The 27,072-nt window shown below is 45.1% G+C and overlaps 1 protein-coding gene across 1 annotated transcript in view; it reads right to left on the bottom strand.

Annotated features, from left to right (window-relative positions):
• Positions 1-17,755, bottom strand: part of SLC12A5 (solute carrier family 12 member 5) — a 687,435-nt gene extending 669,680 nt beyond the window's left edge. The window contains exon 1 of the mRNA XM_069243525.1: positions 17,546-17,755. Coding sequence (XP_069099626.1) covers positions 17,546-17,597 — 52 coding nt within the window. The 5' untranslated portion in view covers positions 17,598-17,755. The remainder of the gene's footprint in view (positions 1-17,545) is intronic.
• Positions 17,756-27,072: the final 9,317 nt, after the last annotated feature.

Here is a 27,072-nt window from a genome sequence, read left to right as displayed (position 1 = left end):
AGGCATTCATAAGGGTAGCTGATGGAGGGGAGTAGAGGGGAGAGCTTGGCAGTTGGCTAAGAGCGGGCCATGGGGAACACCCTACTGAGTTGCTCACCCTACTCTGGAGAGTGCATGTCCAGGGAGCGAGCGAGTGAATGAAGTTAGGGGATCCTCAGATAATGATTAGACCCAATAGATATCAAGGTCTGGAGACATTGGACAAGGATGGTGATGGAGGTGAGACTATGGAGCAGGGCTCAGCGGAGGTTATGTCAGGATAAGCTGTGCTTTTTAGTGAGGTACCTCCCAAGCCACATATTGAGAAGCCTAGGTTACCCCTGGCGATGTTGTACATAGCAGATTCAGTGGATTCAAGGCTTGAACCAACCCCAGGGAAGGGGGGAGAGGGGCTGGTACAAGGCCCAGAAGCAGATCAATAATGCCAATCCATTGCAAATATGCTACCATCCCTGTCTATGGAAGTTAGGTGCACTTTTGAGATCTTTAACTTGAATAAAAAAGAGTTAAGAGGCCTGTGCGAAGATTTGGAGAAGAAGCTGGATGATCTTGCAAGTAGGACAGCTATCTTAGAATAATCAGTGGGGGATCTACAATTGGCAGTAGAAGAATATAAGGAGGAAGTTTGACCATTGAAAGTATTTGAAGAGGGGATCCTAGAAAAATTGAAATCCCTGGAAAACAATCAGAGGAAAAATAATCTGATAATCCTAAATATCCCTGAGTGGCTGGAGGGTGAAGCCCTGAAAGCTTTTGTGGTGCATCTGATTAAAGTGGGGGCTCAAGTCATTAAAAAAATCTTTCAGGGAGTTCATCGCAACCCCTTTAGGAAGGCCCCTAATAGAAATAAACCTAGAAAGATCTTAGTAAATCTTCACACTTACACTATTAAGGAACACATCCTTTTGGCTGCTTTGAAGCAGAAGGCATTAACCGTGGATGAGGTGTCTTTTGAAATCAGATCTGATGTTTCCAGTAAGACTCTCAATAGACAATGGGAGCTGGGGAACAAAACTGATCTGTTAAGGAAGTTGGAGGCCTCGTCTTAGATGAAGTTTCCCGCTATTTTGAGAATCATGCATAGTAATAAAATGTGCACCCTTAGAGATTGCAAAAGGTTAGATGTCTTAATTAAGGAATTGGAGAGTAGCAATTAAAAACAATGATAAAGTCCTTTCTTTCTGGCAACTTTTTTTTCTACCTGATTCGCTTCTTCTTGAAAATTGGATTTTGTTAGGCTCTTACTCTGGGATGTGTCCTTTTGGTGATCTGGTTAGGGGTGGATTATTTTGGAGATGGTTTTAGCTTGTAACTTTTGTTAGTTATGGTATTACGATGAAGTGGTGATTGCACTCAGGGGAGGGCCCTCGAAGGAGGTATGCCATGAGGCAGACCAGAAGGTTCTCCAAGGGTGTGGGTTCAGGCTGACATAAGTGGAGGGAGTGTGGGCATCGGGTTGTGAGCATGCAAGAAAACATTACAACAACAAAAAAATTCCTTAGAAGCCGATGAGATCTTGTGTGTGTCAGGAACATTGGGGTTTAGAACTGGTACTCGAGCCACAGAGGTGGTTATCCAAGGGAGAGATACAGGATGAATGGGGATGACTAATACATTAAAAATGTTGTCCTGGAATATCAATGGACTTTGGGTAAAAAGTAGATGGGGAAAGTTAGTACAGTATTTAAGGGACTCACAAGCACATGTAATTGTCCTACAGGAAACGCATCTGACTAATTCAAGGGTACGGATGCGTTTAGGCATCTAAAATGGGTGCAACAACTTGAATGCACAAGTCAGAATGTGGGAATGAAAAGGGCTCATGAAGCACCCAAACGTTTTGTTTTGGGAGATCTTGGTAGATAAGGCTGGGAGGGGTTAATCTTGAAGTTGAGAGCATATGACCATGCATATACCCTAGCAGGGCATTATAGGCCAAATGTTGATGACACAGGTCCATTGACAGATATGTTTCAACATCTGTTGTAATTCGCTGACCCTATCATTCTGACGGGTACTTTAATATAGTTTTGAACTACGACCTGGATAAATCGTCAGGTAGTAAGTCAGGAGCTAATGAGAAAATGTGATCTCAGGTAAAACATTTACGATGACCCAGTTGGGACTATGTGATGGAGAAAAAGGATTGGGTCGTTGCGAGGGTATACTTTCAGTAATAAAAAATACAGGCATCAGTCAATGATTGATACTTCTTTGTTGATTGGAGGTTAAAGGATTTTGTTCAGGATGTTTTGCATGTGGGGCTTATCTGTCAGATCATTCTGCAGTAAGCTTGGATATCACTTTAGTTGGTGGACGTTAGGTACACCTCTGCTATTGGATGAGAGGTTAGTAAATGAGCTCTGATGAGTTTTCTTCATAATAATCTAAAATAGGCTTATTTGGGGGTGGTGTGTTTCTCTTTTAAAGGCTTTCTACAGGGCAGACTTATCAGACTGGCTTCTTTTAAAAGAAAGACCTATAGTAAGGAGATTAATGAGCTGGAACTACGAGTCCGGGAGGTGGAGGAGAAATTATCCCAGCATGACCTTAACTCTGAGGAGACAGACCACCTGAAGGTACTACTTCAATCAGCAAAGGGCAGACTTATAGCAGTGATCGAACGAAGGGTCAGAAGGAGATGTGAGGTGAACAGAGTAGCTCATTTTGAGTATGAGGAAAATTGTCAGAAGTTACTTGCCTGGAAAATAAAGTCAGACTTAACCAGAAACACAATAAGTGAGTTATACTGCAGAACCACTTGGCCACCCTGAGGATAAGTAGAGATATTGAAAATACCTTCCAGTATTTCTTTGAGGATTTATATTCAGAGGATTTGGAGGTCACAGAAGAGATGGTGCAGAGCTGAGTCAAGGATGAAGATGTAGGTGTACTAAATGATAAGGAGAACATACTACTTAATGGGTACATCAAGCGGTTTGAAGTAGAACAGGCTATTAAGACTAGCAAAGTCGTTAAAGCTCTGGGTGCACATGGTCTAGCTTTGGAAGTTTACAAGGACCTGGGTGATAATACCAGTCATGACTAAACTTTTTGGAGAAATTTTGGAGTCAGATGCCACGCTACCCCTGTCCTGGAATGAAGTCATTGTCATGCTTATAATAAAACCAGTAAAGTACCCAAGGAGCTGCGATTCTAATAGGCCAATATCACTTTTAAATTTTAAATTGTGACTATAACATTTTCAGGAAAATTTTGTCTGACAGATTGAGTGGGGTGATTGGTAGGGTCCTACATGATGACAAAAAAGGTTGTCTAAAGGGAAGGTACATGCATGAGTGAATGCAGGGTTTGATTGGCTCAATAGACTTAGCCATGACATGTGCAGTACTATTGCTAGTAGTTATGTTAGATGCCACAGAGGCATTTGACAGAGTGAACTAGGCACACCTACATACTTTACGATCTTCAACTTCGGGGAGAAAGTTTGTCAGGTACTACAAAGGATATATCAGAATTCCAATGCAAGAGTTCTGGTGAATGGCTCTCTCACTCTGCCCTTTAATTTAGTGAGGGGGACGAGATAGGAGTGTTCATTGTCACCTTTGTTATTTGACTTGTACATAGAGACCCTCGCTTGTAAAATTAGGAAGGAGAGGGATATAGTGCCTTTCAGGAGCAACGTTTGGCAAAGGAAGGTGGCTCTCTATGCTGATGATCTTATGGTATATACGTCTGATTTATGGGGCACCCTGTGGGCTCTAGAGAGGTTAACAGCAGAGTTTGGAAGGATGGCGATGTATTTGGTTAACAATAATAAGACAGAAGACATGGTCTGGAATATGCCAAGAGGGGTTGCACTAATTAAAAGCGTAATTAGGTATTTGTGTTTAATTATCACCCAGGACATCAATAGGATTTCAGAAATAAACTTTGCTAAGGTTATGAGTGACTCTTGCAAGCTAGTGAAGAGTTGGGAGCATTTACCACTTACTATTCAAGGGAGAGTCAATTTGGTTAAGATGTGCATTCTGCCTAAATTCAACTCAGTGCCATTGATGTTCAGGAAAGGGTGGTTTGGTAAATTACAGGGCAGGGTAAACAGCTTTATCTGGGCCTCGAAGGGAGTACGTATTGATTGGAAAAAGTTGAGGAGAAAAAAAGAGAAAGGAGGATTGACACTTCCTGATTTCCAGTACTATGGGTGGGCATTCTTTCTGAAAAATGGCAAATGCTTCTTGAGCTGCCCCGGGGAGTCAGGGTGGGGCTGTATATAGAGCCATGATAAAAAGTATTTAGGGTGCAGACTTTGTCTTTTTATATAAATTTGGTGATCCTTAGTTATTTTAAAAAGGTGAGTTTCAAGTTGCTACAAAACTTGGCAGAACTTTAGTATCAAGTCAGGGAGGCCACCAACCTCTCGTACCACAGCACGCACGTGCCTATATGGGAGTCCCCAAGTTCCCTGGAATGGACAAAGGACAGTTTAGCAATCCCCCTGAGGGAGATGTATTGTGGGGCCAATTTTGTCAAGAGATGTGAGATACTTTTTATAACATTTCAGGTAAGCCCCTCTCTTTTTATTTTTAGAGACTTGCAAGATCAAGTTAAGTTGAACAATGACAGTGCCAAATTACAATTTTATATGGTTTTACTAGCTCAGAGGGTGATATGTAGAAGATGGCTTAGTAACCTTCTGCCTCTATACTTAAACTGGAGGGAGTTGCTTATATAAAACTAGAACCTCAATGTAAAGGAGGCAGAAAATGTAAATGACAAGCTTTGGCTCCTACTAATGAAGTAGTTAGAAAATCTGGATTGAAGGGGTGAGTCCTCAAGTTGGAATTTCAATGAGGCTTATATCTTTACTCAAACTGTCCTATGATTACTCCTGTACAGTTGCCTGTGACAATCTGACATCGGACTGTAGGGCCATTGTGCATCGGAGAATTGGCCTGCTCCAGGCAGGAGTTCTCCCATTTGAGATACAAGGCAAGGTTGGATCCACATAAAAGATCTCCAGGGGTATACCTGAAAGTGAAAGAGGACTATAAAAAAATAAAATAAAAAAATTAGAGTATCAACATTTCCTCCAGTCCCACTATGGTTCCAAAGAAAGATTTCCATAGCACGCAAATAAGTTAAGACCAGGCAGAGTTTTTCTTTTGCAAGTGTTATCTCTCAAAATGTAGGGCTTTTTTAGTAAAGCTTTTTTGCCAATTTTTTCGTCAAAGGTGGTTACAGCTTTTGTAATTTTTTTACCTGTGCGAGACAGTTTGAGCAGAAAATATCCCACAGGAACTGTAAAACTGAAGTGTGCTATATTGCAAAGCAAGCACTAAAACTAAAGCAAATGACGGGGGTTTTATTAAAGGATTTTTACCCTTCGCATACCAAACCAATATGCCCAGCAATCCAGATATGTGAAGCCAAGGCTGTGAGCTCAGCCCTTTACGGGGCTGAACTGTGGGGATATGCCAAAGCCCATGAAATAACTATTTCTGAAAATAACTTCCTGAGAAATCTCGTGTCCCTCTCGCCAAGTACTCCACTGTTCCCCCTTTTTAAGGACCTAGGCGTGAAACGTATTGGTTACAAAGCCCGCCTTCATCCCCTTTTGTACTGGCGGTGTCTTTGGAACACCCCAGAGCTTGCCTCCTTTACTGTAGCCCTGCAGGTCATTTCAGGAGCTGACCATTCTCATAGTATCCCCTGGCTCAGACATATCCAGGGGCTACTTTATTCACTTGAGCTTAGAGAACTCTGGGATTATCCAACTACCACCCCCTTTCCCTCAAAAAGCGACCTCAAAATATTGTATTGGCATATGGCAGACTCCAGAGATCTGGGGGTCGCACTTCACTCTAAACTTTCATGTGATTTTGTCAACCTAAAAGAGACGTTCAAATATGAGGCTTTCTGAGACATAATCACGGTGCTAGGGGAAAGGAAGTTGTACTTCCAGTTTCGCATTGGCACCTTGCCACTAAGATTATTTACTAGCCGCTGGTCACTTGAAGAAACAACCACCTGCCCAACTTGCAAAGCACCCGTTGAATCCCCCCCCCATGTCTTATTTGTCTGACCAGCATACGTTGCCTCTCGTAGGAAATGGCTGGCCCCGGCTTGTAGACTGCTGGGAGTTCGCAGGTCCGACATAACCCTCCAAATTCTCAGATCAGACACTTGCCTGATGTTAGTAATTGAGGTTGCCAAGTTCCTTGGGGCAAGCTGGATTATCCGAGGAAAATGTTTATCTGTATAATGGTTTTAGCAAGAATGTATCATCTCATTCTGGGAGTGCATTTAATTTTATTATTTCATCTAGCTACATGTATTGTACATATTTATTTAATCTTGTGTATTTATTTATTGTTGCTATGTGCTTTTATGGCTCTTGTAGCCAAAATAAAGTTCCTTTGACTGACTGACTGAAGTGTGCTGCGGCCGAGAGACAGCAACCAGACACCCACCAGTATCTTATATGTCTTTTGTATGCCAGGTGCATGCTTTCATACAGTTTTTATGCAAATGGTCAGCAGAATTTCACAAACGAATATAATCTTTATGAAAATTTAATATATTCTGTGATGAAAAAAATCACAATTTCACCCACCACTAATATAAGCTGTATCACCTGATGAAGATAATGGTGTCTGAAACTAGAACCAGGGAAGACTCATGAAGCACAATGACTTCTGTGGTCATTGGGAAGGTCATTGCAGCATCAAAGATAGCACTGATGAAACTCCTAGTCTACCTTTAAAAAATTGATCCGCACTGAGCAGAACCTTACTCCAGTATACCTAAAATTGTTCATGCACCAAACAAGTGCAGTGATTAGCAGTGCTAGGGGCACGGGTGACAGAGAGAGAACATGCCTCCCTCCTTTGGTGCTGAGTTATTTCTCTCGTAAGTTTCTATCATGCGGCATGGGAAAATTGATTATCCGTTCATTGATCTTGCATGGATCATCTGTGTTTTGTTGCTTGATTTGTATTTTTGCGGTGGTGTTTTCCATCTTAAATCACTGACTGAGGACTGAAGAGTTGAATACGCTGTCTCTTTTCAATGCATGAAGATGGGGGGATCTTTACCTTAAAGAAAACGGATTCAGGTTGGTCTGGCTGGGACAAACAGGGGACAGAGCAGAAATTATGTGTTCATAAAATTTTGGACCGGACATCAATGAGGAGCTACCTGGTATTTCTGCCTCTAAAGACACACCAATCCACTGCCAATTGACTGGAGCTGGAATGGGCAAAACTTTGAATGTTGTTATAGTACAAACAGGTACCCTTTATGGGGGTTGTCTATATCCAAAAGTATCTTAGTTGCAAATCCTTCAACATGTGACCGATATTGCATCGCTCAAAACCTCTGAAGTTGATAAGATGCAATCATGAAACTAGGATCCATTTACAGACACTGCCTACTTCATATTCCTTTTTGTGGACCAGCCTCACATTTGTGGAAAAAGAGCTTCATTCCAGGTCACCCCACATGGCGTTGCATTGTAGTAATTTGTGCCCTCATAATCATCTATCACTACCTGTGGAGTGTTTGGGGGGCTGTCCTTTCTCCATCCTGGCCTCCACCCTCTGACTGTCTTCGGCACATCTTGAAAACTATCCAAGATCATCTCTTTTTTCATAAAGTGCCAAGAAATACATCTGGGTGTATGAGTGCTTTATAAAAGATTAATAGCACAACATAAACTAAGCACACATCTATATGTGTAATGATAGCAAGGCTGCCTACTCTTTAGTTTGTTTTTTCTTGTTCTCCTATATCATTTGACCTGTTTTCCACCTGCGGTAGCCCCTTAATTTTAGGCAATGGCTGCAACAGGAAATCACCATACTCCCTGTAGAGGCTAATTCCTAAGGGCCTATATAAAATACAGCATCCAGAACAGTAAAGGTAGGCAATGAACCCAGCACTACGAAGAGAGTATATGGTACGCAGTAACATAAGAAAAAAAAATAGCAAACAAAATTTTTAAAAGTAAACTAAGAAAAAGCCTATAGATTGTACTTTTTTAGTTGTACTATACAGCCTACCTCCCAGAATACAAAGAGTTCACAGCCTGTGCTCAGCCCCTCAAAGAGCGAAAACACCCATCGATAGAGTGAGCACATTGCAACCTACCTCTTAGAAAATAAAGAGAGTAGGCAGTCTGTGCCCAGCTCAATACAAAGAATTTACATCTGTTGATAGAGCGAGGCAGTATACATCCTACCTACCAGAATGTGAAGAGGGTACACAGCATTGTCTCGCTCCATAGAGAAATTGTACCCCGATCGATAGAGCGAGCAGTATACAGCCCATGTTCCAGAATATGAATAAAGTACACAGCCTATACCCATCACCACAGAAAGAGTATACCTTCATCAATAGAGTGGGACACTATAAAACCTCTATCCTACAATATGAAGCACACACAGCCTGTGAGGAGCTCTACTGGGAAAGGATACATCCCTCGATAGAGTAAGGCATTCTGCAGGCTACTTTCCCAAATATGAAGAGCGTTTACAGCCTCGTCTAGCTCCTTGGAGAAAGTATATACCAGACTTCTCCAACGAGTAGCTCGTGAGCTACTGGTAGCTCTCCAGCTACCTGTGAGCTGCTCTTCTGTGTGCAGCCCAGTCTACTAAACAAGAAGCTTGTTGCTTAGCTGAATTAATATACATATACCAAAATTGAAAACTGAGTATTCAAAATGAAAATGAGTGTAACTATTTTCAAAACTTATATTTCCTGTACTATATTTAAAGCTGATATTTGAATGATAAATAATGCAGCATTTGGAGTTCTATGACTAATATTATTACTTTGCTATTATTACCTTCATGCCACAGGCATTGCAGCTGTGGCTATTATGCATTACCCTTGTAGAGGCATTCAAAATTGAAAAAGTCTGTTTTTTAAATTACTGCTAGTAGTCCTGCACTGCAGTGATCACCTCTGGTAATCTTGCATAGGTTGATCAGTAATATAACCTTTTCGTATGTATATAACACTAATGTTATTAGTATCTCTGGATGATTTTCCTTAAACATAAGCAGCTCTTAGTACTGAAAAGTTGGTGACCCCTGGTATATACCAATCAAAAGAGTGAATCACTATACAGCCTACCTCCCAGATTACAAATAGAGTACAGAGCCCACCTCCATCAGGAGCACACCCTCCTTAGTTGCAATGCCAAGGATTGGTTTTACAACCAGACCAGGGCACCAACAAAGAGATTTTAATACCTGACCCTAGCCCTAAATTGGAACTATATATCCCAACTCCAGCACAGCTCAAGGAGCATACAGACTGCCCACAGCACCAAGAAGTGATTGTGAATATTATATCTCTCCACAGCAATATGATGAGAGTGAACTGAGGGAACTCAACCCAAAGTAGAGTATACACCCCTACCACCAGCAGGAAGAGAGTACAGAGCCTTACTCCAGCCCCAGAGGGCAGTGCTTAATTTGTAAATAAAGAGGTGCCGGTGCTCAAAGCCCTTCTCTTAAACACGAGGCTGCTGTAAATAAATCTGCCAGCACTGAATACTGAGGCAGCGTAATCCTGAAGCCATCTTGGGCCTCTTCAATCCATTTACGACCACCCCTGCCCCTTCAGCTCACTCTTGCAGCTTTCTACTTTCTCCCTTTATGACACTTTTTAGTTTTTCCTTCTCCTTCTTCCGTCTTTCCCATATGTGTCTTTTGCTCGCAGCAAATGCTTGAGGCAGAAGAATAAGCCCCGGCCCTCACAAATAAGTGCCGGTGCTCAGCCCCGGAAACATCAAGCACAAATTAAGCACTGCCAGAGGGCCAATAAACAGCCTCACCTCAAAAAACAGAAAACATATCCAGGCTAACCACAACAATATTTGGAGACTGTACAGCCTCAAAAGTGCAGCATAGGTCCCGGCTCAAGAGCTAGACTGGGCAGATGATAAGACTATCAGATCTGAACCTCTGTCTAGCAAAATAGAGTAGAGACCTAATAGAATGTAAGGATGGAAGCAAACTCAATACAGCACTATTAACTCTCCTGGCTACAGAATTCGAAGTGAGTCCCACCTCTGTCACAATTGCTACCTGTACGTTGCTGTGCTACCTTAACAGAAGTCACCAACATCACTGTGCTAAAAGTATAACTGGGGGAAATCATTGGGATTCTATGCCCACTAGAAAGAGTGCACATTTCTAAAAAAAAAAAAAAAAGACTTCATCAGTGGAATGGTACAACAACTATAACTTTTTTAGTAGATAGAATGGATTGGCTTAGTCAAAAATGAATGGTGAGCAGAAGCTGACTGCTAAAACAATGATTAAGATGTAAACACCTTAAAATATCCACGATAAGGAAAGTTTGCAATAGTGAAGAGAACAGATAACTAATAAAATGTCTTAAGTGTATCCAGCCGTGAAGTTGCTCTCTCTCCACCAAACACAGTCAGAGTTTGCATGTCAATATATCACTCGACTTAAGAATGCCTCTTGAGAATGCCTCTTTGATACTGGAGGAATTCCTACTCTGTTCAATCCTTTATGTATTATCTCATTGTTAAAATATCTTGTTCGGACCCACCCCCGCAGTAATTTGAAGCCAATATCCAGCATCATGTCCTTACTACAGATTTAGAAATAATGGGCACTTTTTCAAGTGCGTAGGATTCTAGAGTTGTGCTATGTGTTCTGAAACTGCTGGTGGGGATATAGGTTTCATAAGTGGATTGCAACAGATATGTTGGAAGTTCAACACTCCATTCATGATACCCTAGAGAAAGACTCTCCTGTTATATCAATGCCTCTAGTCATGACAGAGAAACTATTGAGATATGAAACAACTTTATCAGAAAATGTTGGTGACTAATACTGCAATGCCAATGTCAATTGCGACTCTAACTCAGAATTAGACATCTGCAATGTTTTTATTACAATCAATCACACCCCAAGATATCTTTGCAGAAATGAAAGGGTGGATGATGGAAATTGTCTGGGTCTGAATGGGACGTATTGCTGTCTTCTGCGAACACAATGATTAGGACCAGATATTTCGACCACTGTGGATGAAGTACATTCTTTGGCCTAGACTTTGATTTGTCGAGAACTGTCAATTAATCCATGTTTTATCGCCTACTTTTAAGACCAATTTTGTGTGTCATATTGAACCTTATTCGGCCAAGGAACAGAAACCTATAATAGCCAAAACTGTTATGGGATCTAGAGCAAAATATTGCAGTATCTTAATTATAGGTACTACCAACAGCCAGCTCCATAAACTCCAAGTCATGCAGTCACAAACACATCTCATCGTGATCGTACATCCCCTGCCATGAAAAGACTGCATTGGCCACCAATAGTAGAAAGAAACACATTCAGAATGTAACAGAGACAATGCTGTATGGCGAAGAAGCAGAATATCGCAAAGCAAGGCTAAAATGTAATTGTCCCACAAGAACCCTTTGGTCCAGTTGTATTTAGCACCTAGAAACTGCTACAATAAAGTGGACAGCAGAAGCGGGCATTTTATTTTTGCCTTGTGTGGCTAAGATTTTGACTGAAACTCAACAATATCTATTAATATTCTTTTGATCACTGACAATCTGACTCTTCTAAATGGTCCAACTCTTTCCTGTGCCATTGCCAACAAATGTTGATCATCAGGCAAGAGTGTGATGACGATGGTGATGTTAGAATCTGACCACAGAACTAGGAAGAGAGCAAACAGCTTAACCCCACCATCATGTAGAGAAAATACAGCCTAAACCCCGCATCGCGTGGAGAAAATACAGCCTAACCCAAGCATCACGGGGAGAAAATAAAGCCTAGTTCCTGCACCACAGAGTGAACATACAGTCGAACTCAGCATCACCATGTCGCCATAGAGAGGAAATGAGCCTAGTCTTAAATATAGCACTATGGAAAGAAAATAGCCCAACTCTAGGAACACAGAGAAAGAATTTAGCCTAACTGTACCACCATGGACAGAAAATACAGCCTAACTCTAGCAACAAGGCAGAACATAAAGCCTAGTCCTAGCACCACAGAAAGCCTTACCCGAGCAGCAAGAGATAACATACAGTTCAATAAAAGAGAAAAAATGAAGCAAAATCCCAGCAACACAAGAGAGAAAATAAAGCCTAGTTCTAGCACCACGGAGAAAATATACAGCCTAAACCCAGCATCAGAGAAATACAATACAGCTTAACCAATGCGCCATGGAGAGAAAACGAGCCTAATCTCAGCAACACTGGGAGAAAATACAGCCTAAATACAGCACTATCTAAAGAAAATACAGCCCAACCCTAGCAACACGGAGAGAAAATGTAGCCTAACTGCACCATCATGAAAAGAAAAACAGCCTAACTCCAGCACCACAAGACAGGTAATAAAGCCTAGTCCTAGCGCCACAGAGAGCCTAATGCAGCATAATCCCAGCAACATTGAGAGAAAATACAGAGAACTGCAGCACCATGGAAGTAAAATACACCCTCACCCCAGCGAGACAGAGAGAAAATGCAGCCTAAATGCATCATAGTTTAGAGAAAATACAGCATCCATCAAAAAGCGAAAGAAAATAAAGTCTGACCCAGCAACGCACAGAGAAAATACACCTTAACCTTCCTAATGGAAATAAAATATGATCTAACCCCAACTACACAAAGAAGAAAGAGAAGACACGGTCTAGCCCCGACAACACAAAGAGAAAGTGTGGCATTATTGCACCATCATAGGCAGAAAATGTAGTGTCCTCAAAGCACCTGACCTTCAGCGCTGTGGAGGGTGAACAGTCTGACCCAAGAAGCCTGGAAAGGGTATACAGGCAGACCCCAGGAGAGAGTGTATGGCATGACCCCAACAACAACCTGACCACCAGCACCTTTGACAAAATATATATAATCTGACACTAGTACAATGGAAGCAAATAATGCAATGTGTCCCCAGCAGTGGAGAGGGGGTAAGAACCCTGCCCGCCAGCATCCTGGAGAAGGTATACAGCATGAATCCCCAGCGCTATGGAGACAGTACATTCGCTGACCACCAGCACCACAGAGAGAGTTTACACCCTGATCTCCACTGACAGAGTGTACAGCCTTACCCCCACAATACTATAGAGAGTATGGTGTATGACTCCAGCACAATTTTGCGACACTACATTCTAACCATCATCCCCCATGACAACGCATGCAGCCTTATCTGAGCATTATGAAGACTGTACACTGTGCCACTACCAGCTCCATAAAGAGTACGCAGGAAGAATATACAGCCTGATGAATAAAACCATGGAGGGAGCATGCCGATGAACTCCGGAAAGATGGAGAGATTACACAACCTAGTTCCAGCATCATGGCTAATGCATAATGCCTACACGTAGCCATATTGATTAGATTATAGACCCTAACCAAGGGCACTGGAATTGAATTATGCGATGCTTTGGCCATGCCATTTTCTCCATAATTATGGATTTAACACATAATCCTTTGCCCGCGGCATAATTTCCAGATTTTCAAAATATTTCTAGCTCAGTCGGATCAAAAGTTACTAAAAACACAGCGACAGATGTTGCTAGGCAGTAGAAGGCCCTATGCAAAGGTTGACTAGTCACCTTTCCGTTACTAATTGCTGTATTTTGGTGTTAAACTGGTACTAATGAGGTGAAACCTTTTCCAAGATAGTGTTAATATGTGTACAAATGACAAAGTAATGAATTAATACTATCACAAAATGTGCTGCAAAATGCTGCATAATATGCCTTTTCTTGCTGCAAAGATTAGTCAATCCTCTCACATAACTTGGTACTCCCCTGCAGCCAAATTCTAGTGGCTCTGACCATGCCCAAGTGCAAGGGGCAGAGCACTGTTGGAAACATGAGTCGATAAAAACCTAAGACATGAGCTTTGATGGAAGCCAGTGATTGGGTCTAACATGAGCCCCTGTGGCAAGAAGCAGACAGGTAAGAGGCAGTGAGGAATCTCCTTTAGAAATCAAAGACATTTAAAGAAGCAAATTGAGCCACTGAAACACCTAAATCTCTCTTTGTGATGCTCCTGAATTCAATAAGTCCGAAACCCCCGATCTAAAAGGAAGTCCATCTCACACCATGTAAGACCTACCTATTTCTATCACTGCCGTTGCCGTTTTCACCAGTTGTGCTGTAAATTTCAAAAGGATTGAGTTATACTGGTGGTCTCGGATAAAAAATGTGTCTATTGCCACTGACAGCCCACCTCCTCATTAAGTGGTCCCACCCAGCTTGCATTCCAACCCACTTTGCAAAAGAAGTAGGTAGGCACACTTAAGTGTGGCATTCTCAAGCTCTCTTTGACCCACAAGTGTGTCACGAGGAGATTATAAAAGTGTATATTTTACTCCTCTTTAAAAACCCAAACATAAACCTTCCTTAGCCACTGAATAGTTGACCCTCAGGCAACTTCCAAATCATGTATAGTTCTTGTGAAGAGGGCTTGCTTTTAATTTCAGGGATACCTGGACTGTCAATGTTGGCTCATTGCCCTCCAGTTTTTTGTTTCTCCTGTCCAACATATTTGAGACTGGTCTCTTAAAATACTGAATGACATCTTGGTGTGCATTGACTGAGGCATGTATCTATATTGAATGCCATGGTTCAGTCTGCAGCTTTTGAGGTGGTGGGTCTCCATAAACCCAGTGCTTGGAATGGAAATATAGAAGTGCAGGCACTCACTGACCAAGAGTACCCGTTTCCTACTTAGAGGTGCCAGTACTCTCCTATTGAAAGTATAGGACTTCTGCTGAAAAGTGCAGGTACTCTCCCTTTAAACTTAAAGTTGTGCAGGTGCCCGACAATACCTGAAAGTACCTGCCCAATTAAAGCGCTGCATGCACCGTTCGCAGACGGCCCACTACCATTAAGGCATAGCCGAGGACTCTCCCACTCATGTTCCATCAACAGAAGGAAGGAAAACAAGGTGACTGCAGATTGGAACATTGTTTCTTTTTTCAGTAAAAAGAGTGTTGTATCGATTCCACACTATCTCGACTCCTGTGTTGTTTCTCACTGACACCTTTAATCAAAAGCTGTGAGATAGACTTCCATCTCTGTACTGATGGCACCTATCAGGATGGACCTCATTAGTAAAAGCATCTAGATGGTGTGACCAACACACACGCTTTAAAATATATTAAAAAAAAACTAGAAAACTAATGACTACAAAAATAAACACTAAAAAAACTAAAAAATTAAGACCATGGAAAAAATATTTAGCTATAAAATATATTCTTGCGTCGAACCACACCATCAATCTGTTGGCCACACCTTGCATGGGCCTGGGTACCGCTCACGGGAATTGATTTGTCTCGAAAAGGAATTCTTTCACAGGTCAAGATGTCCGTACACAAATAATTTTGTACAATCTTCATTTTGCAGTCGATATTTTTGAAGGTTACATTTTCCCAATTGACCCACTTAATAGTAGGATCACCAAAGTTTGTTTCTCGTTATTACATCTGTCTATTCCTTCTGTCCACTTTGTCCATTTTATGGAAGCCAATACTATTCGTCTGCGGTTTTGAATAGGGGCATCTTCTAGTGATGCCAACCTGGTACTCTAGAGAAGGAAAGGTGAGCAAATCTTCCTTTGTGGACACCACGAGCTCTGCAGAGCTCTCCTTTCCTTCCCATTGCCACAATACAATGGCATATTGGGGATTCTAATGCCCTCTGCAGTGGGCTACCTTAAAATGACGTCACCAGCTTGCACAAGGTGCACGAGGAGAGCGTGTCTGTCACGTGGCCTCGGGAATGCACGCCTCACACAGTCGGCAAAGATGGCAATGGCTGCCAGCGCAGACTTGGAGTTGGGCTCTGAAGTTACCTGAAACCCTACTCGCTGGAGCCCAACGCAGACTCCAGCTAGACTACCGAGCCCCTTGCAAGAGGAATGCCCAGTGGCATTAGAAGAAACTGTGTTCAAAATATGCCAGTATGGGGAACAGGTACGGGTCAGGCGTCATGTCGCCCACCTCTCAAAATGACGCGGTGGTCTCCCTGTTGGAGAGCTGTTCAAATGTAGCTATCCTAAAGGAGAGTGCTCCAGTACTCCAGATCTAGTGCACAGAGGGCGTTATGTTGGCGCTGGACACATTTAGGAGCTAGTCCTACAGTTAGCGAATGGCCAGCACTCACTGCTGGTACGGGGGTGAGGAGGGGTAGTATAGGTACCTATGCACCCACCCTCTATATGCGCAGATAATGCCTTGCCCATGAATTCCCTAGTTGGTCGATTGGATGGCACCACATTACCAACCCGTGTGTACAATTTGCCAGACCCATGCTCTGCAGCTACAGGGAGTCGGTAAGCAAAGATGTGCTGGCAGGCTTCTCTGGCACCAAGGGTGGTCCAGGCACATGCGACTAGGACCGCTGATGGTGCCAGCATAACTGGTACAGGCACATTCATCTGACAGCATGTGTGCTGCAGGCACCCTCGACTCCCAATACAGGAGCCACAGACATAGCCTCTAGCGGCCGGCAGAGCAGGGGCCACATGTGCCAATCCAGAAGCCACAGACACGCGCGCCTTGCCACAAGGGGTGCCTGTACCGGATGGCAGAGATGGGGCACAAGTGACAGTACAGGAGCTACAGGCGCGCGTGCCTTACAGCTACTGGTGCCTGTAGCGGCTGGCAGAGCACGGGGCACAGGTGCCAATACAGGAGATACAGGCACACTTGCGGGCGCCTGTAGCAGCTGGCAGAGCAGGGTGGGGGCTCTGGTGACCAATGCAGGAGGCACAGGTGCTCTCTCCTGGCAGCGCCGGCACACCGGCAGCCCAGGGGCTACGCTGCAGCCAGCAGCATCTCTGGGCCAGCCCTCCTTCTAAGACACTTGTGTGAATTAACAGGCCAAAAAAGCAGCATTCTATCAAAACTAGCGCCTCGCTGCGGTTGACAAAGTCCCCCTGAATAGCGCCGTCGTCGTCCTGAAATGCAGCCGGCTGTGGCAGCGGGTGGGGGTGGGTTCGTGCGCTGCACCTGAGGACCCTCCGCCGCATCACACACATTTAGGCAGCGCCTCGGTCCTCCGGGGCAGGGGCTGCACTGCGAGGAGACGCAATGGGCTTTTCGCGGGTATAATGCGGTATCTCGCCTTTCCTCAGAAAGTTTCATATTCGGGGGTTTGGAGGGAGCGGAGCAGGTACGGGGAAGGCAGGTCTCCTCGGGATTGTGCTTTGCCGCAGATCAGAGCTGCTCTGCAGAATGTGATGTCAATTGTGGATTTACGATGTAATCACAGGCAGAAAAGGGGGCGGGGGTGGGGTGGGGGGGCTCGGTGGTGTCAGGTCGAGGTCTCTTTACCATTCAATGTGAAAACTGGGGGAAATGACAGCCACATCCATGCCCCAATAAACACCGGTTGCTCCCCTCCCATCACCCGCAGATGGGGTACCTGCCTCCAGGCGCTGACCCCCGCCCCATCCCCTCTCTGCAGATGGGGGACACCACCCGCTTTCTCTCCTGATCTGGACCCCCCTATCGCCGAGAAGTGACATCTTCTACCCTCACCACCGACATCCCCATGCCCGAATTCCATCACTTACCCTGGTTGGGCCCCCCCTCGCCTTCCTCGCAGTCCGCCAGGCTGTTCAGCATCCTGCCGAGAGCCCAACCCCAGCTGTTTTAGGGGGGCTCCGAAGGGTCCTCGCCTATCTCCCCCCTCGCAGCGCTGGGGAAGGATGCTAGGCGGGCTGCCTTTTCCCTTTTCGCGGGGACCAGAGGCTTCTGCTGCAACAAGCCTCCTTGCGCCGTCTCCCCCTCTCCGCGCTCCCCCCGCCCGCCCCCCACACTCAGTAGGAGGAGGCTTCACTGCAGACACACAGCCTCACTCACGCCGGCCCCGACAGCCTCGCAGCCGAGCCAGGGAGCGCCTCGGCGTGCGGGGCATTAAGCACCAGGGGGCCAAATATTATTGGGGGCTGAGGTATTCCGGGAGACGAAGGAGGGATTGGGGTGTCTGAAGTGATGGAGTGCGTAAAAGAAGATACTGGCAAACCTATGCACCCCGCAGAGCCCTCTCTTTGGTCGGGCTCTGGCGAAATTGGGGTTTTTCAAAGGTGGCGTTCAAATGATAAAACGATTTTTTTCCCAAGCGGAAGCCAGTGCGGAATGTGCAGTTCGACTGTTAATTTATTGCGCAGCCTCATTTAACGAGGGGTGGATCTTCTTAATAAAAGTGGACAGGGCACGGCTGGTGGTACGGGCCTACCTTAGCCATTAACTAGTTCTAATCACCTCCCTGTCTGGCTTCCCTGATAACAGACCTCGGGTCACGACACGCTAATGAGTGACGGGCCCCCTTCTATGGCGTAGCTTCATCCACCCCTTCCGCCGTTAACAGACCGGGCATTTACCACAGCGCCTGGAGGACGAGCGCACAGGTGAGCAGCACGGTGAGGGGGCGGAGACCCTGGGGCCGGCAGTGCGAGAGACAGAGCCCGGTGAGTGGCACTGAACAGTGCCAGCTTGAGATGCTAGGCCGTTGTATGTCGACAGCAGCCTATGTGTCCAACCAGCCATGCATGGCACGATTTGCTCTGATATAAACGACCGGACAGACACACCTGGCGTAATGACTTGGAAAAGGCGAGGACGGGGCTGGGTATGTGTAGAGAGCCGGCATCCCCACACAGGGCAGAGTCAAGGACAGTGACTCATTTACCTGGAAGGTAAACCACATCCTGCAATCCCTGCGGCTTAAAATATTAGGATCTAGGAAAATACCTCACTGTGCGGGTAAGGTCAGATAAATCGCGATAGTAGGCGATATAAGTTCACCTATTACCGATTCAAGAGTTGCATACAATCAGATCACGAATAATATACATCCAATGTACGCCCCGGTTTGTAGTTGTAAATATGCAAAATAGCTGTATTGATTCGTTCCTCACAAAACATGCACATTTCTGCCCAATGTGAGGCGCTCCGATGTGGATTCGTCATAGCCCCCATTACATTAAACTTCAAAGAAATGCATTTTCTTATAAGATCAGTTTGTACTCAAAGTCCGCTTCGTCTCCGGTAAACGTAGCGGAACAAGTCCCTTTCAAGCCACTCTACCGCTCGAGGAGGGCAGCCCCAGAGCCAATCAATAGCAGGAGAACAGCTCCACGTCCACGGGAGGGCATCCTCCAAACAGCTCCACAGCTGGAGGGGGATTCGTCACCACTGCTCCAGAGCTTAAGGAAGAGCTCTCTAAAACAGCTCTGCAGCTGGAGGAGGGATTCAACACTGTACCACAGCTGGAGGAGGGATTCTTCAACTCTGCTCCACAGCTGGGGAAGGACTCGCTAAAACAGCTCCAGAGGCGAGAGGAGGGATTCTTCATCACTGCTCCACAGCTGGAGGTGGGACTCTCTAAAACAGCTCCAAAGCTGGAGAAGGGATTCTGCTCCACAGCTGGGGAAGGACTCACTAAAACCGTTCCACAGCCGGAAGAGGGTATCCTCAAAACAGCTCCAAAGCTGAAGGAGGGATTCTTCAACACTGCTCCAGAGCTGAAGGAAGGGCTCTCTAAACAGCTCCGCATCTGGAGGATGGATTCTTAAACTCTGCTTCACAGCTGGAGAAGTTTTTTTTTTTTAAACTCTGCTCCACAGCTGGGGAAGGACTCTCTAAACAGCTCCACAGCTGGAGGAGGGATTCTTCAACACTGCTCCACAGCCGGAGGAATGACTCTCTAAAACAGCTCCATAGCTGGAGGAGGGATTCTTAAACTCTGCTCCACAGCTGTGGAAAGATTCTCTAAAACCTCTCCACAATCAGAGGAGGGCATCCTCAAAACAGCTCCCCAGCTGGAGGAGAGGAGGAGGGATTCTTCAACACTGCTCCAGAGCAGAAGGGAGGTCACTCTAAAACAGCTGTGCATCTGGAGGAGGGATTCTTAAACTCTCCTCCACAGCTGGAGGAGGGAATCAACACTGCTCCACAGCTGGAGGAAGGACTCTCCAAAACTGCTCCACAACCGAAGGAGGGCATTCTCAAAACAGCTCTTCATCTGGAGGGGGGATTCTTCAACAGTGCTCCACAGCTGGAGAAGGGATTCTTCAACACTGCTTCACAGCTGTAGGGGGGACTCTCTAAAACAGCTCAACAGCTGGAGGAGGGATTCTTCAACACAGCTCCACAGCTGGAGGACAGGTTCTTTAACACTGCTCCACAGCTGGAGAACAGGTTCTTTAACACTGCTCCACAGCTGGAGAAGGGGGTTTCAACACAGCTCCATAGCTGGAGGAGGGAAACTTCAAAAACGCTTAGCAGCTGAAGGAGGGATTCTCCAAAACTGCTGCACTTCTGGGGGGATTTGTCAACACCGCTCCACAGCTGAAGGAGCACCCCTACCTCAAAAACATCTCTTCATCTGGAGGAGGAACTCTTGCAAACCGCTTCACATTTGGAGTATGGACTTCTAGAGACGGTTCCACAACCAAAGGAGGGCCTCTTAAAACAGCTACACAGCTGGAGGGACTGGTCAATACTGCTACATAGCAGGAGGAGACTCCCCCAACCCAAAATCTTTCCACAGCTGGAGGAGGGATTTTTCAAACGGATCTACAACTGAAGGAGGAACTCTTCAAACTACCTCAGAGCGGGAGGAGAAACTCTTCAAACTATCTCACAGCTGGAGGAGAGACTCTTCAAACTATCTCACAGCTGGAGGAGAGACTCTTCAAACCTGCTCCACAACTAAAGGAGGGACTCTTCAAACTGCCCCACAGCACAACAGGGGGGTCTCTTAAAACTGCCTGACAGCTGGAAGTGCCCCACTCTGCAAACTGCTACACAGCTAGAGGGACACTTCAAATTGCTGAACAGCTGGAGAAGGGAGTGTCCCAAACTGCTACACAGCTGGAGGCGATACTTTTTAAAGCTGTTTCACACATGGAGAAGGGATTCTTAAAACTCCTCCCCAGCTGGAGGAGGGACTCTTAAACCTGCTCCACAGATGGAGGAGGGACTCTTCAAACTGGTTATCAGATGGAGGAGGGGCTCATCAAACTGGTTATAAGCTGGAGCAGGGACTCTTCAAACTGATTATCAGAAAGAGGAGGGACTCATCAAACTGGTTATCAGCTGGACGAAGTTCTCTCCACATCTGCCCCATGACCTGAGGAGTGGTTCATTAAAACAGCTCCACAAGTGAGAAGGGCTCATTCAAAACCTCTTCCCAGCTAGATGAGGGCCTTCACTTATATGCCCCACAACAGCAGAAAAGCTCCTCCAACCCCACTGCACAGCTGGTGGCGGGGCTCTTTAAAACCTTTCCACAGCTGGAGGAGGGACTCTTCAAAACTGCTCCACAGATGGAGGCGATAGGCAGCAGAGTGCCTCTCGAGCACTGCACATCTAGAAGAGAAGATCTCGGAAGCAATTTCCAGCCCACGGAGTACCTCTACAGTCACAGAACAGCTACAGACTGGTTCCTTCAGAGCCCTCCCCAATAGGAGCTGGGCATTTCCGGTCTAGAGCCACTGCCCCACCCAAGAAGAGTTCTTCCAGAGCAAATCCAGGGGAAGATCTCTCCACAGCCAATCCACAATTTGGAAAGCATAATTAAAGAGCGATTGTACAGCTGGAGAACAGTATCCACAGAGACATCCGCCGCTGGGGAAGGACATCGCAAGAGCCACCCCGTGTCAGGAAAATCAGGTTCCCATAGCACTCTGCAGCTCTAGAGCTGTACCTCTAGAGCAGCCCCATAAAAAGAGAAGGGGACCCCAGAGCATTCCACAGATGGAGAAGGGCATCACAAGATAACCTCCTATGAGGATAAGTAGGTCCCCAGGGTACCCTACAGAGTGAGAAGTGTACCTTCAGAACAAGTTCATATATGCTCCCCAGAGAAGTTCAAAGCTGAAAAGTGTGTCTCCAGAGCCGCAGCACAGCTAGAAGAGATCGGTCTCCCAGGGTAAGCTCATATCTCGAAAAGCCGAAAGACAGCTTAACTTCACATCTGTCCTACCCTGCATTTCTGATTTTCTTTTGAAAAGATCCACCTTTTTCTTTTTCACCAAGTGGTACCAAACCAATGATACCACCCTGGTGTCACATCTTAATACTTGCCATCACAGCTCTAAACAGTTTTTTCCTCGGAGGGCTTTCAGTGTCTGACCCATTTGCATTTTATTGAGGAATCCCCGTTGTTTGCTCTTGGGTGATCCGTCTGGTTGGTTTCAATATACCATAATTAAAAACACATTTTCCTGTACCATAGAGTAAGATCTACTGGACTCTCTCATTGAAATCCCGGCATTTCCCTGCAATCTAGTTTTCATCTCAACTCGGCGTGTTTGGTAAGATTATGTTAGTGAATGCATGGTATCCATACTCAAGGGATACATGCTTGTAATATTGTATTTCAATACTAAAGGGCTGTTTTGTGAACATGGCTGTCTTACCCCCCTCTAACCAGTTCAAAAGTCTTGAGTGTTTATATTAGGAGCTGCTTTTATGAAGTCTGGCCTAAGGGTTGGAATACACATCCTGACGACCCAAATCAGACTTCCCCAGAGAGTCAGGAAGGGAACTTGGGAAGTACGTTCTCTTTTAAAAGTACTCAGAAGCCTAACACTTGAATCAAGCGTCTATGCTGATTGGTCGTAGGCACCGAAACTGCCTGAAATGTCTCACTGTGAGCGAGCATCATCCCCTAGCACAGTAACATCACCATCACCTTAGAAGCACCCTCTCTGATTTCTGAGGCTGAAAAGATGTCCCAGGAAACCAGGACCCCATAGCATTGATCAGGGTAAACAAAATATGTCAAGTGTAAACGAGCAGCCGTAATTAGTTACCCTTCCTGGCAGAAAGGAATGCTCGCCATGCACCAGGGAATTCTGGTTCCCACCAAGCCTCCAGCCAAGAGACAGCTAATCGGCTGGCCCATTCTACATCCACCTGACAATGTCAATATCTCTAATGTATGTGCTACAAGAGTGTTTAAGGACCGGGGGGGCCACCCCTTCCTTGGCCTTGACATGGTGTGGTGTGTCATCAAAGTCCAGCAACAGATGGTCCTTCCGCCACATCCAATGGTTAGGAACAGTGACTATCTACTGTCAAAAGGAACGTTCCCAGCAGGCCCCTATGCATCCCAAGAATGGCCCAAGACAAAGGAGGGAACCTCAAGAAAAAGACAAACTATTTCTACATAGACACCCCGTGATATAACCCTGTGAAGTATTCTGGTGACCCTCACCTAACATTGGGTGTCTTGGGCCCAAGCCACACCCAGTGCACCAGAAATCTGAATTGCAATCAACTGACTCCAAGTTGGCTGTGTAGTAAGCTGCCCAATGCTAGTCACTCTGATGCATAGTGTCAGTGAGTAGGGCTTCCTCATGTACCAGAATACTTTAATTATGACTGGCAGTTTCAAGAAAGTTGCAGTTATTTTTTAAAGCTCCAAACAATACCCATTAATCAAAATATGAATTATGACCACTTCCCAGTAAATTAGAGTAATTGCAAAAAATGTTTTTATTTCAGAAACATTGAATCTCTTTCATATTTGGAGACAGTGCAGATAATACCACTTCAATTTCCCTCAAATGAACTTTAATTTATCAAGTAACAACTTTCAGAGAGTCTATCTGTCCCAAAGGTCCTCTTTAATCTCCCTACTGTAGCGTTGATCTATTGACTTGTACTTGCAATAAATGTTTACAATGATTTAAACTTCCGACTCCTTTTAGGTCGCTTTCATGACATAGGCCCTCATTATGACCCTGATGGTCTTCTGACTGCCAGCGTTAATGTGGCAGTATTACCGCCAACAGGCTGGCGGTACATACCCCACATTATAAGTGTGGCGGGTTGGCTGCAGCCACCCCACTACTTCTCCACTCATACCGCCATGGCAGTAAAAGCCGCCAGACGGGAGACGTCAATCTTCGACCCGGCGGCCCACAGAATACTGGTGGCGGCATTATGCCTGGCCTACCACCATGGTTTCTGTGGCATTAGCAACGCCACGAAAACCATGGTGGTAGGCCCTACCAGTGACAGGGAATTCCTTCCCTGTCACCGGTAGGCAGCTCCCCCACCCCACAACACTCACCTGACATCCCCACCCCGCTCCATCCAAACACCCCACTGATTCAAACACCTCCTGACCCCCGCCGATACACGCATTCACCCCACCCCCTCATAAACGCACATGCACACAGACATGCACCCACCACACACCTGCCCTCACCCGCCACAGCCACACACGCACACATCACCCCTACCCCTCCACCCCCTCTACAGTCACAGCGCCCCTCATCCCACACCCTCCTCCCCGCATACACGCACACAGACACCCACACGCGCCACACATACACCCATTCACATGCACTGGCATACACGCATTCACTCGTTCACTGGCATACACATACGCATTTGTCCAGACATAGTGACACACATTCTTACACACAGACACACTGACATGCGGACACACACTCACTTCACCATTCTTACACGCATTCAATCACACGCATACAGCCACGCATACAACACAACACACACAGACGCATCCACACACGCACTCACACACTCAGACACAAACACACAACACCCCCCACCCTCCCAACACCCTCCCATGTCGGACGCCCGACTTACCTTGTCCGGCGAGGAGGTCGTCCGGCAGAGAACAGGAAGGGGCACTGCCACCGCAAGCAGCGCCCCAACAACCGAACACCGCCAGGCAGGATTACTGCTCAAAATACGGCTGGCAGCGTTCTACTGGCAGGGCGGTGATGGTGTTAGCAGTGCCAGGTCACCACCGTTAGCCAGTATGAACACTGCCGGATTTCTGCCCTTATTGCGGCGGAAGTCAGGCAGTGCTCATAATCTGGCAGACGGATGGTCGCCACTGCGGTGTTATGTTGGAGGTCGTCACTGCGGTGGTAGGCGGTTACTACCGCCAAAGTATTAATGAGGGCCATTGTGTCAAAAAATGGCAAAATATCAAAAATATTGCAATATAAAATAATTGTGGACATAAATATCAACATTACATACTTACAATACAAAGTATGAAAATATTAACTGCAACAATATGGTGGACAAAAATATCAAAATACATAAGGAAGTATAATTCTTTTAATGGGTTTAACACAGTAATAACTTAAAAAATAATTAATATTTAATAGTAAAATATTTATCATATAAAAATAAAAAATATGTAATCATTTTGAATAAAGTTAAAGGAATATACTGCTTAAAATGGTCAACAATGAAATCTAAATACAATAAAAATGTTAAAAAATATAAATAAGTTAAATCATTTTAAGAAATGGATATTAATCAAAAATATATTTAATTGAATTATTTAAAATACTGTACACATAAGTGCGCAAATATATATGTAATATATATCTATATTTATGTGTCTCTCTCTCTCTTTCTCTCTCTCTTTCTCTATATATATATATACACACACATTACCTAGGTAGATATAGTAAGCGTTTTTTGGCTTGACTATATCTTTGGCACCGTTTAACGATAACTTGTGACTTAAGGTAACTATAACTCGTGCCCTTGCCATGCACTGCTAATTACCCCACAAATTACAGCACTCATGACGTCTTCAATAACATCATTGATATTGTCACTGTAACATCTGCAGTAAACTTATTGATCAGATAACTGTATATGGCGAAGGCACAATTTATAGTTACCTTAGGACACAAGTTATAGTTACCTTTTGTATAGCTGGTGACACGCTTCGGCCGCAGACATTCTGCAACCAAAATTGTGTGTTCCACCACCCATAAATACTGGTTGCACTTGTGGACATGGAAAACAGCCCACATTATGTCATATGACAAATCATCTTTCATCATATAAATTCAGCACAACTGATGAACAATCTTTTAACATAAATATAATCCATTGGAAAACCTTGGTCTAATCAATTTATGAGTGAATGGTGTGACTCTATTGATCTTTAATTCAAATAAGAGGGAGAAGAGAATGTCCTGAAAGGATAGTTGTCTCATTTTTCCCAAGCAACAGTTAAAACAATAAAGGAGGTCGGCCTTATGACCTAATCCATTTCCTAACTGCATCGATCTGATCACCAGGCAACTGCTTGATGTTCAACAGGATCCTACCACATACAAACTTTGTGTGACATGCTTCATTATAGGGTCCATATCAGGAATGCCTAGTGCTCCTGGACGGACTTAACTCAACTCTTAGCCAATGGGGAGGGGAGCTCGTACTATTTTTAGTTTGTAATCATATGAAGACATTTAAATAGCCTCTAATCTCCTCTGTGTTTCTTTATTTCTGATGGGTTCAGGATTAAATTTAAGACAAAAAATTATGGGGGTGATTCTAACCCTGGCGGTCGGTGTTAAAGTGGCGGCCAACCCGCCAACAGGCTGGCGGTCCAAAAAATGGAATTCTGACCCTGGCGGGAACCGCCAACACAGCCCGCCAACTTAACACTCCGACCGCCGCGGCGGTACAGACAAACAGCGCGGCGGTCACCGCCAACAGGCAGGCGGCAGACAATGTACCGCCCACACTATCATAACTCACCAATCCGCCACCTTTTCCGGGGCGGGAGCACCGCCGATAAAAACACAGCGGAAACAGACTACGAACGGGAAAACGCTCACCAAAACACACTCCACGAGTACGGAGGACAGCATGGAACCCGAATTAAACATCCTACCTGCTCTCGTCTACCTTCTCATCTACCACGAGTACGAAGTCCGGCGCAGACGACAACGGTGAGTACTGCACCTACGACACACGGGAGGGGGAGGACGAAAGGTTACGGGCACACACATATGCGACCCCCCCCCCCCCCAATCATGTACTCACCAATGCAGAGCACCAAGTCACAGTGACACCACCCAAACACCCCTGAAAAATGCTAGGACATAATCATATTTGGAATAAATATTTATGTACCAAAAAGCTCCAGAAAATTAGCGTACAACCATGAAAGATATCCACAACAAAACAAATGACATACACATCAGTGTATAACTGAAGTACCAAGTCCTGCACATCCTACGAATTCAGCATGTCCGTGGGCCAAAGTCTTGAGAAACAAGGGCAAAGCCCACACAGG

The sequence above is a fragment of the Pleurodeles waltl genome, chromosome 7 (assembly GCF_031143425.1).
Source record: "Pleurodeles waltl isolate 20211129_DDA chromosome 7, aPleWal1.hap1.20221129, whole genome shotgun sequence".
NCBI lineage: Eukaryota > Metazoa > Chordata > Amphibia > Caudata > Salamandridae > Pleurodeles > Pleurodeles waltl.
This window is presented reverse-complemented; position numbering and strand designations above follow the sequence as displayed.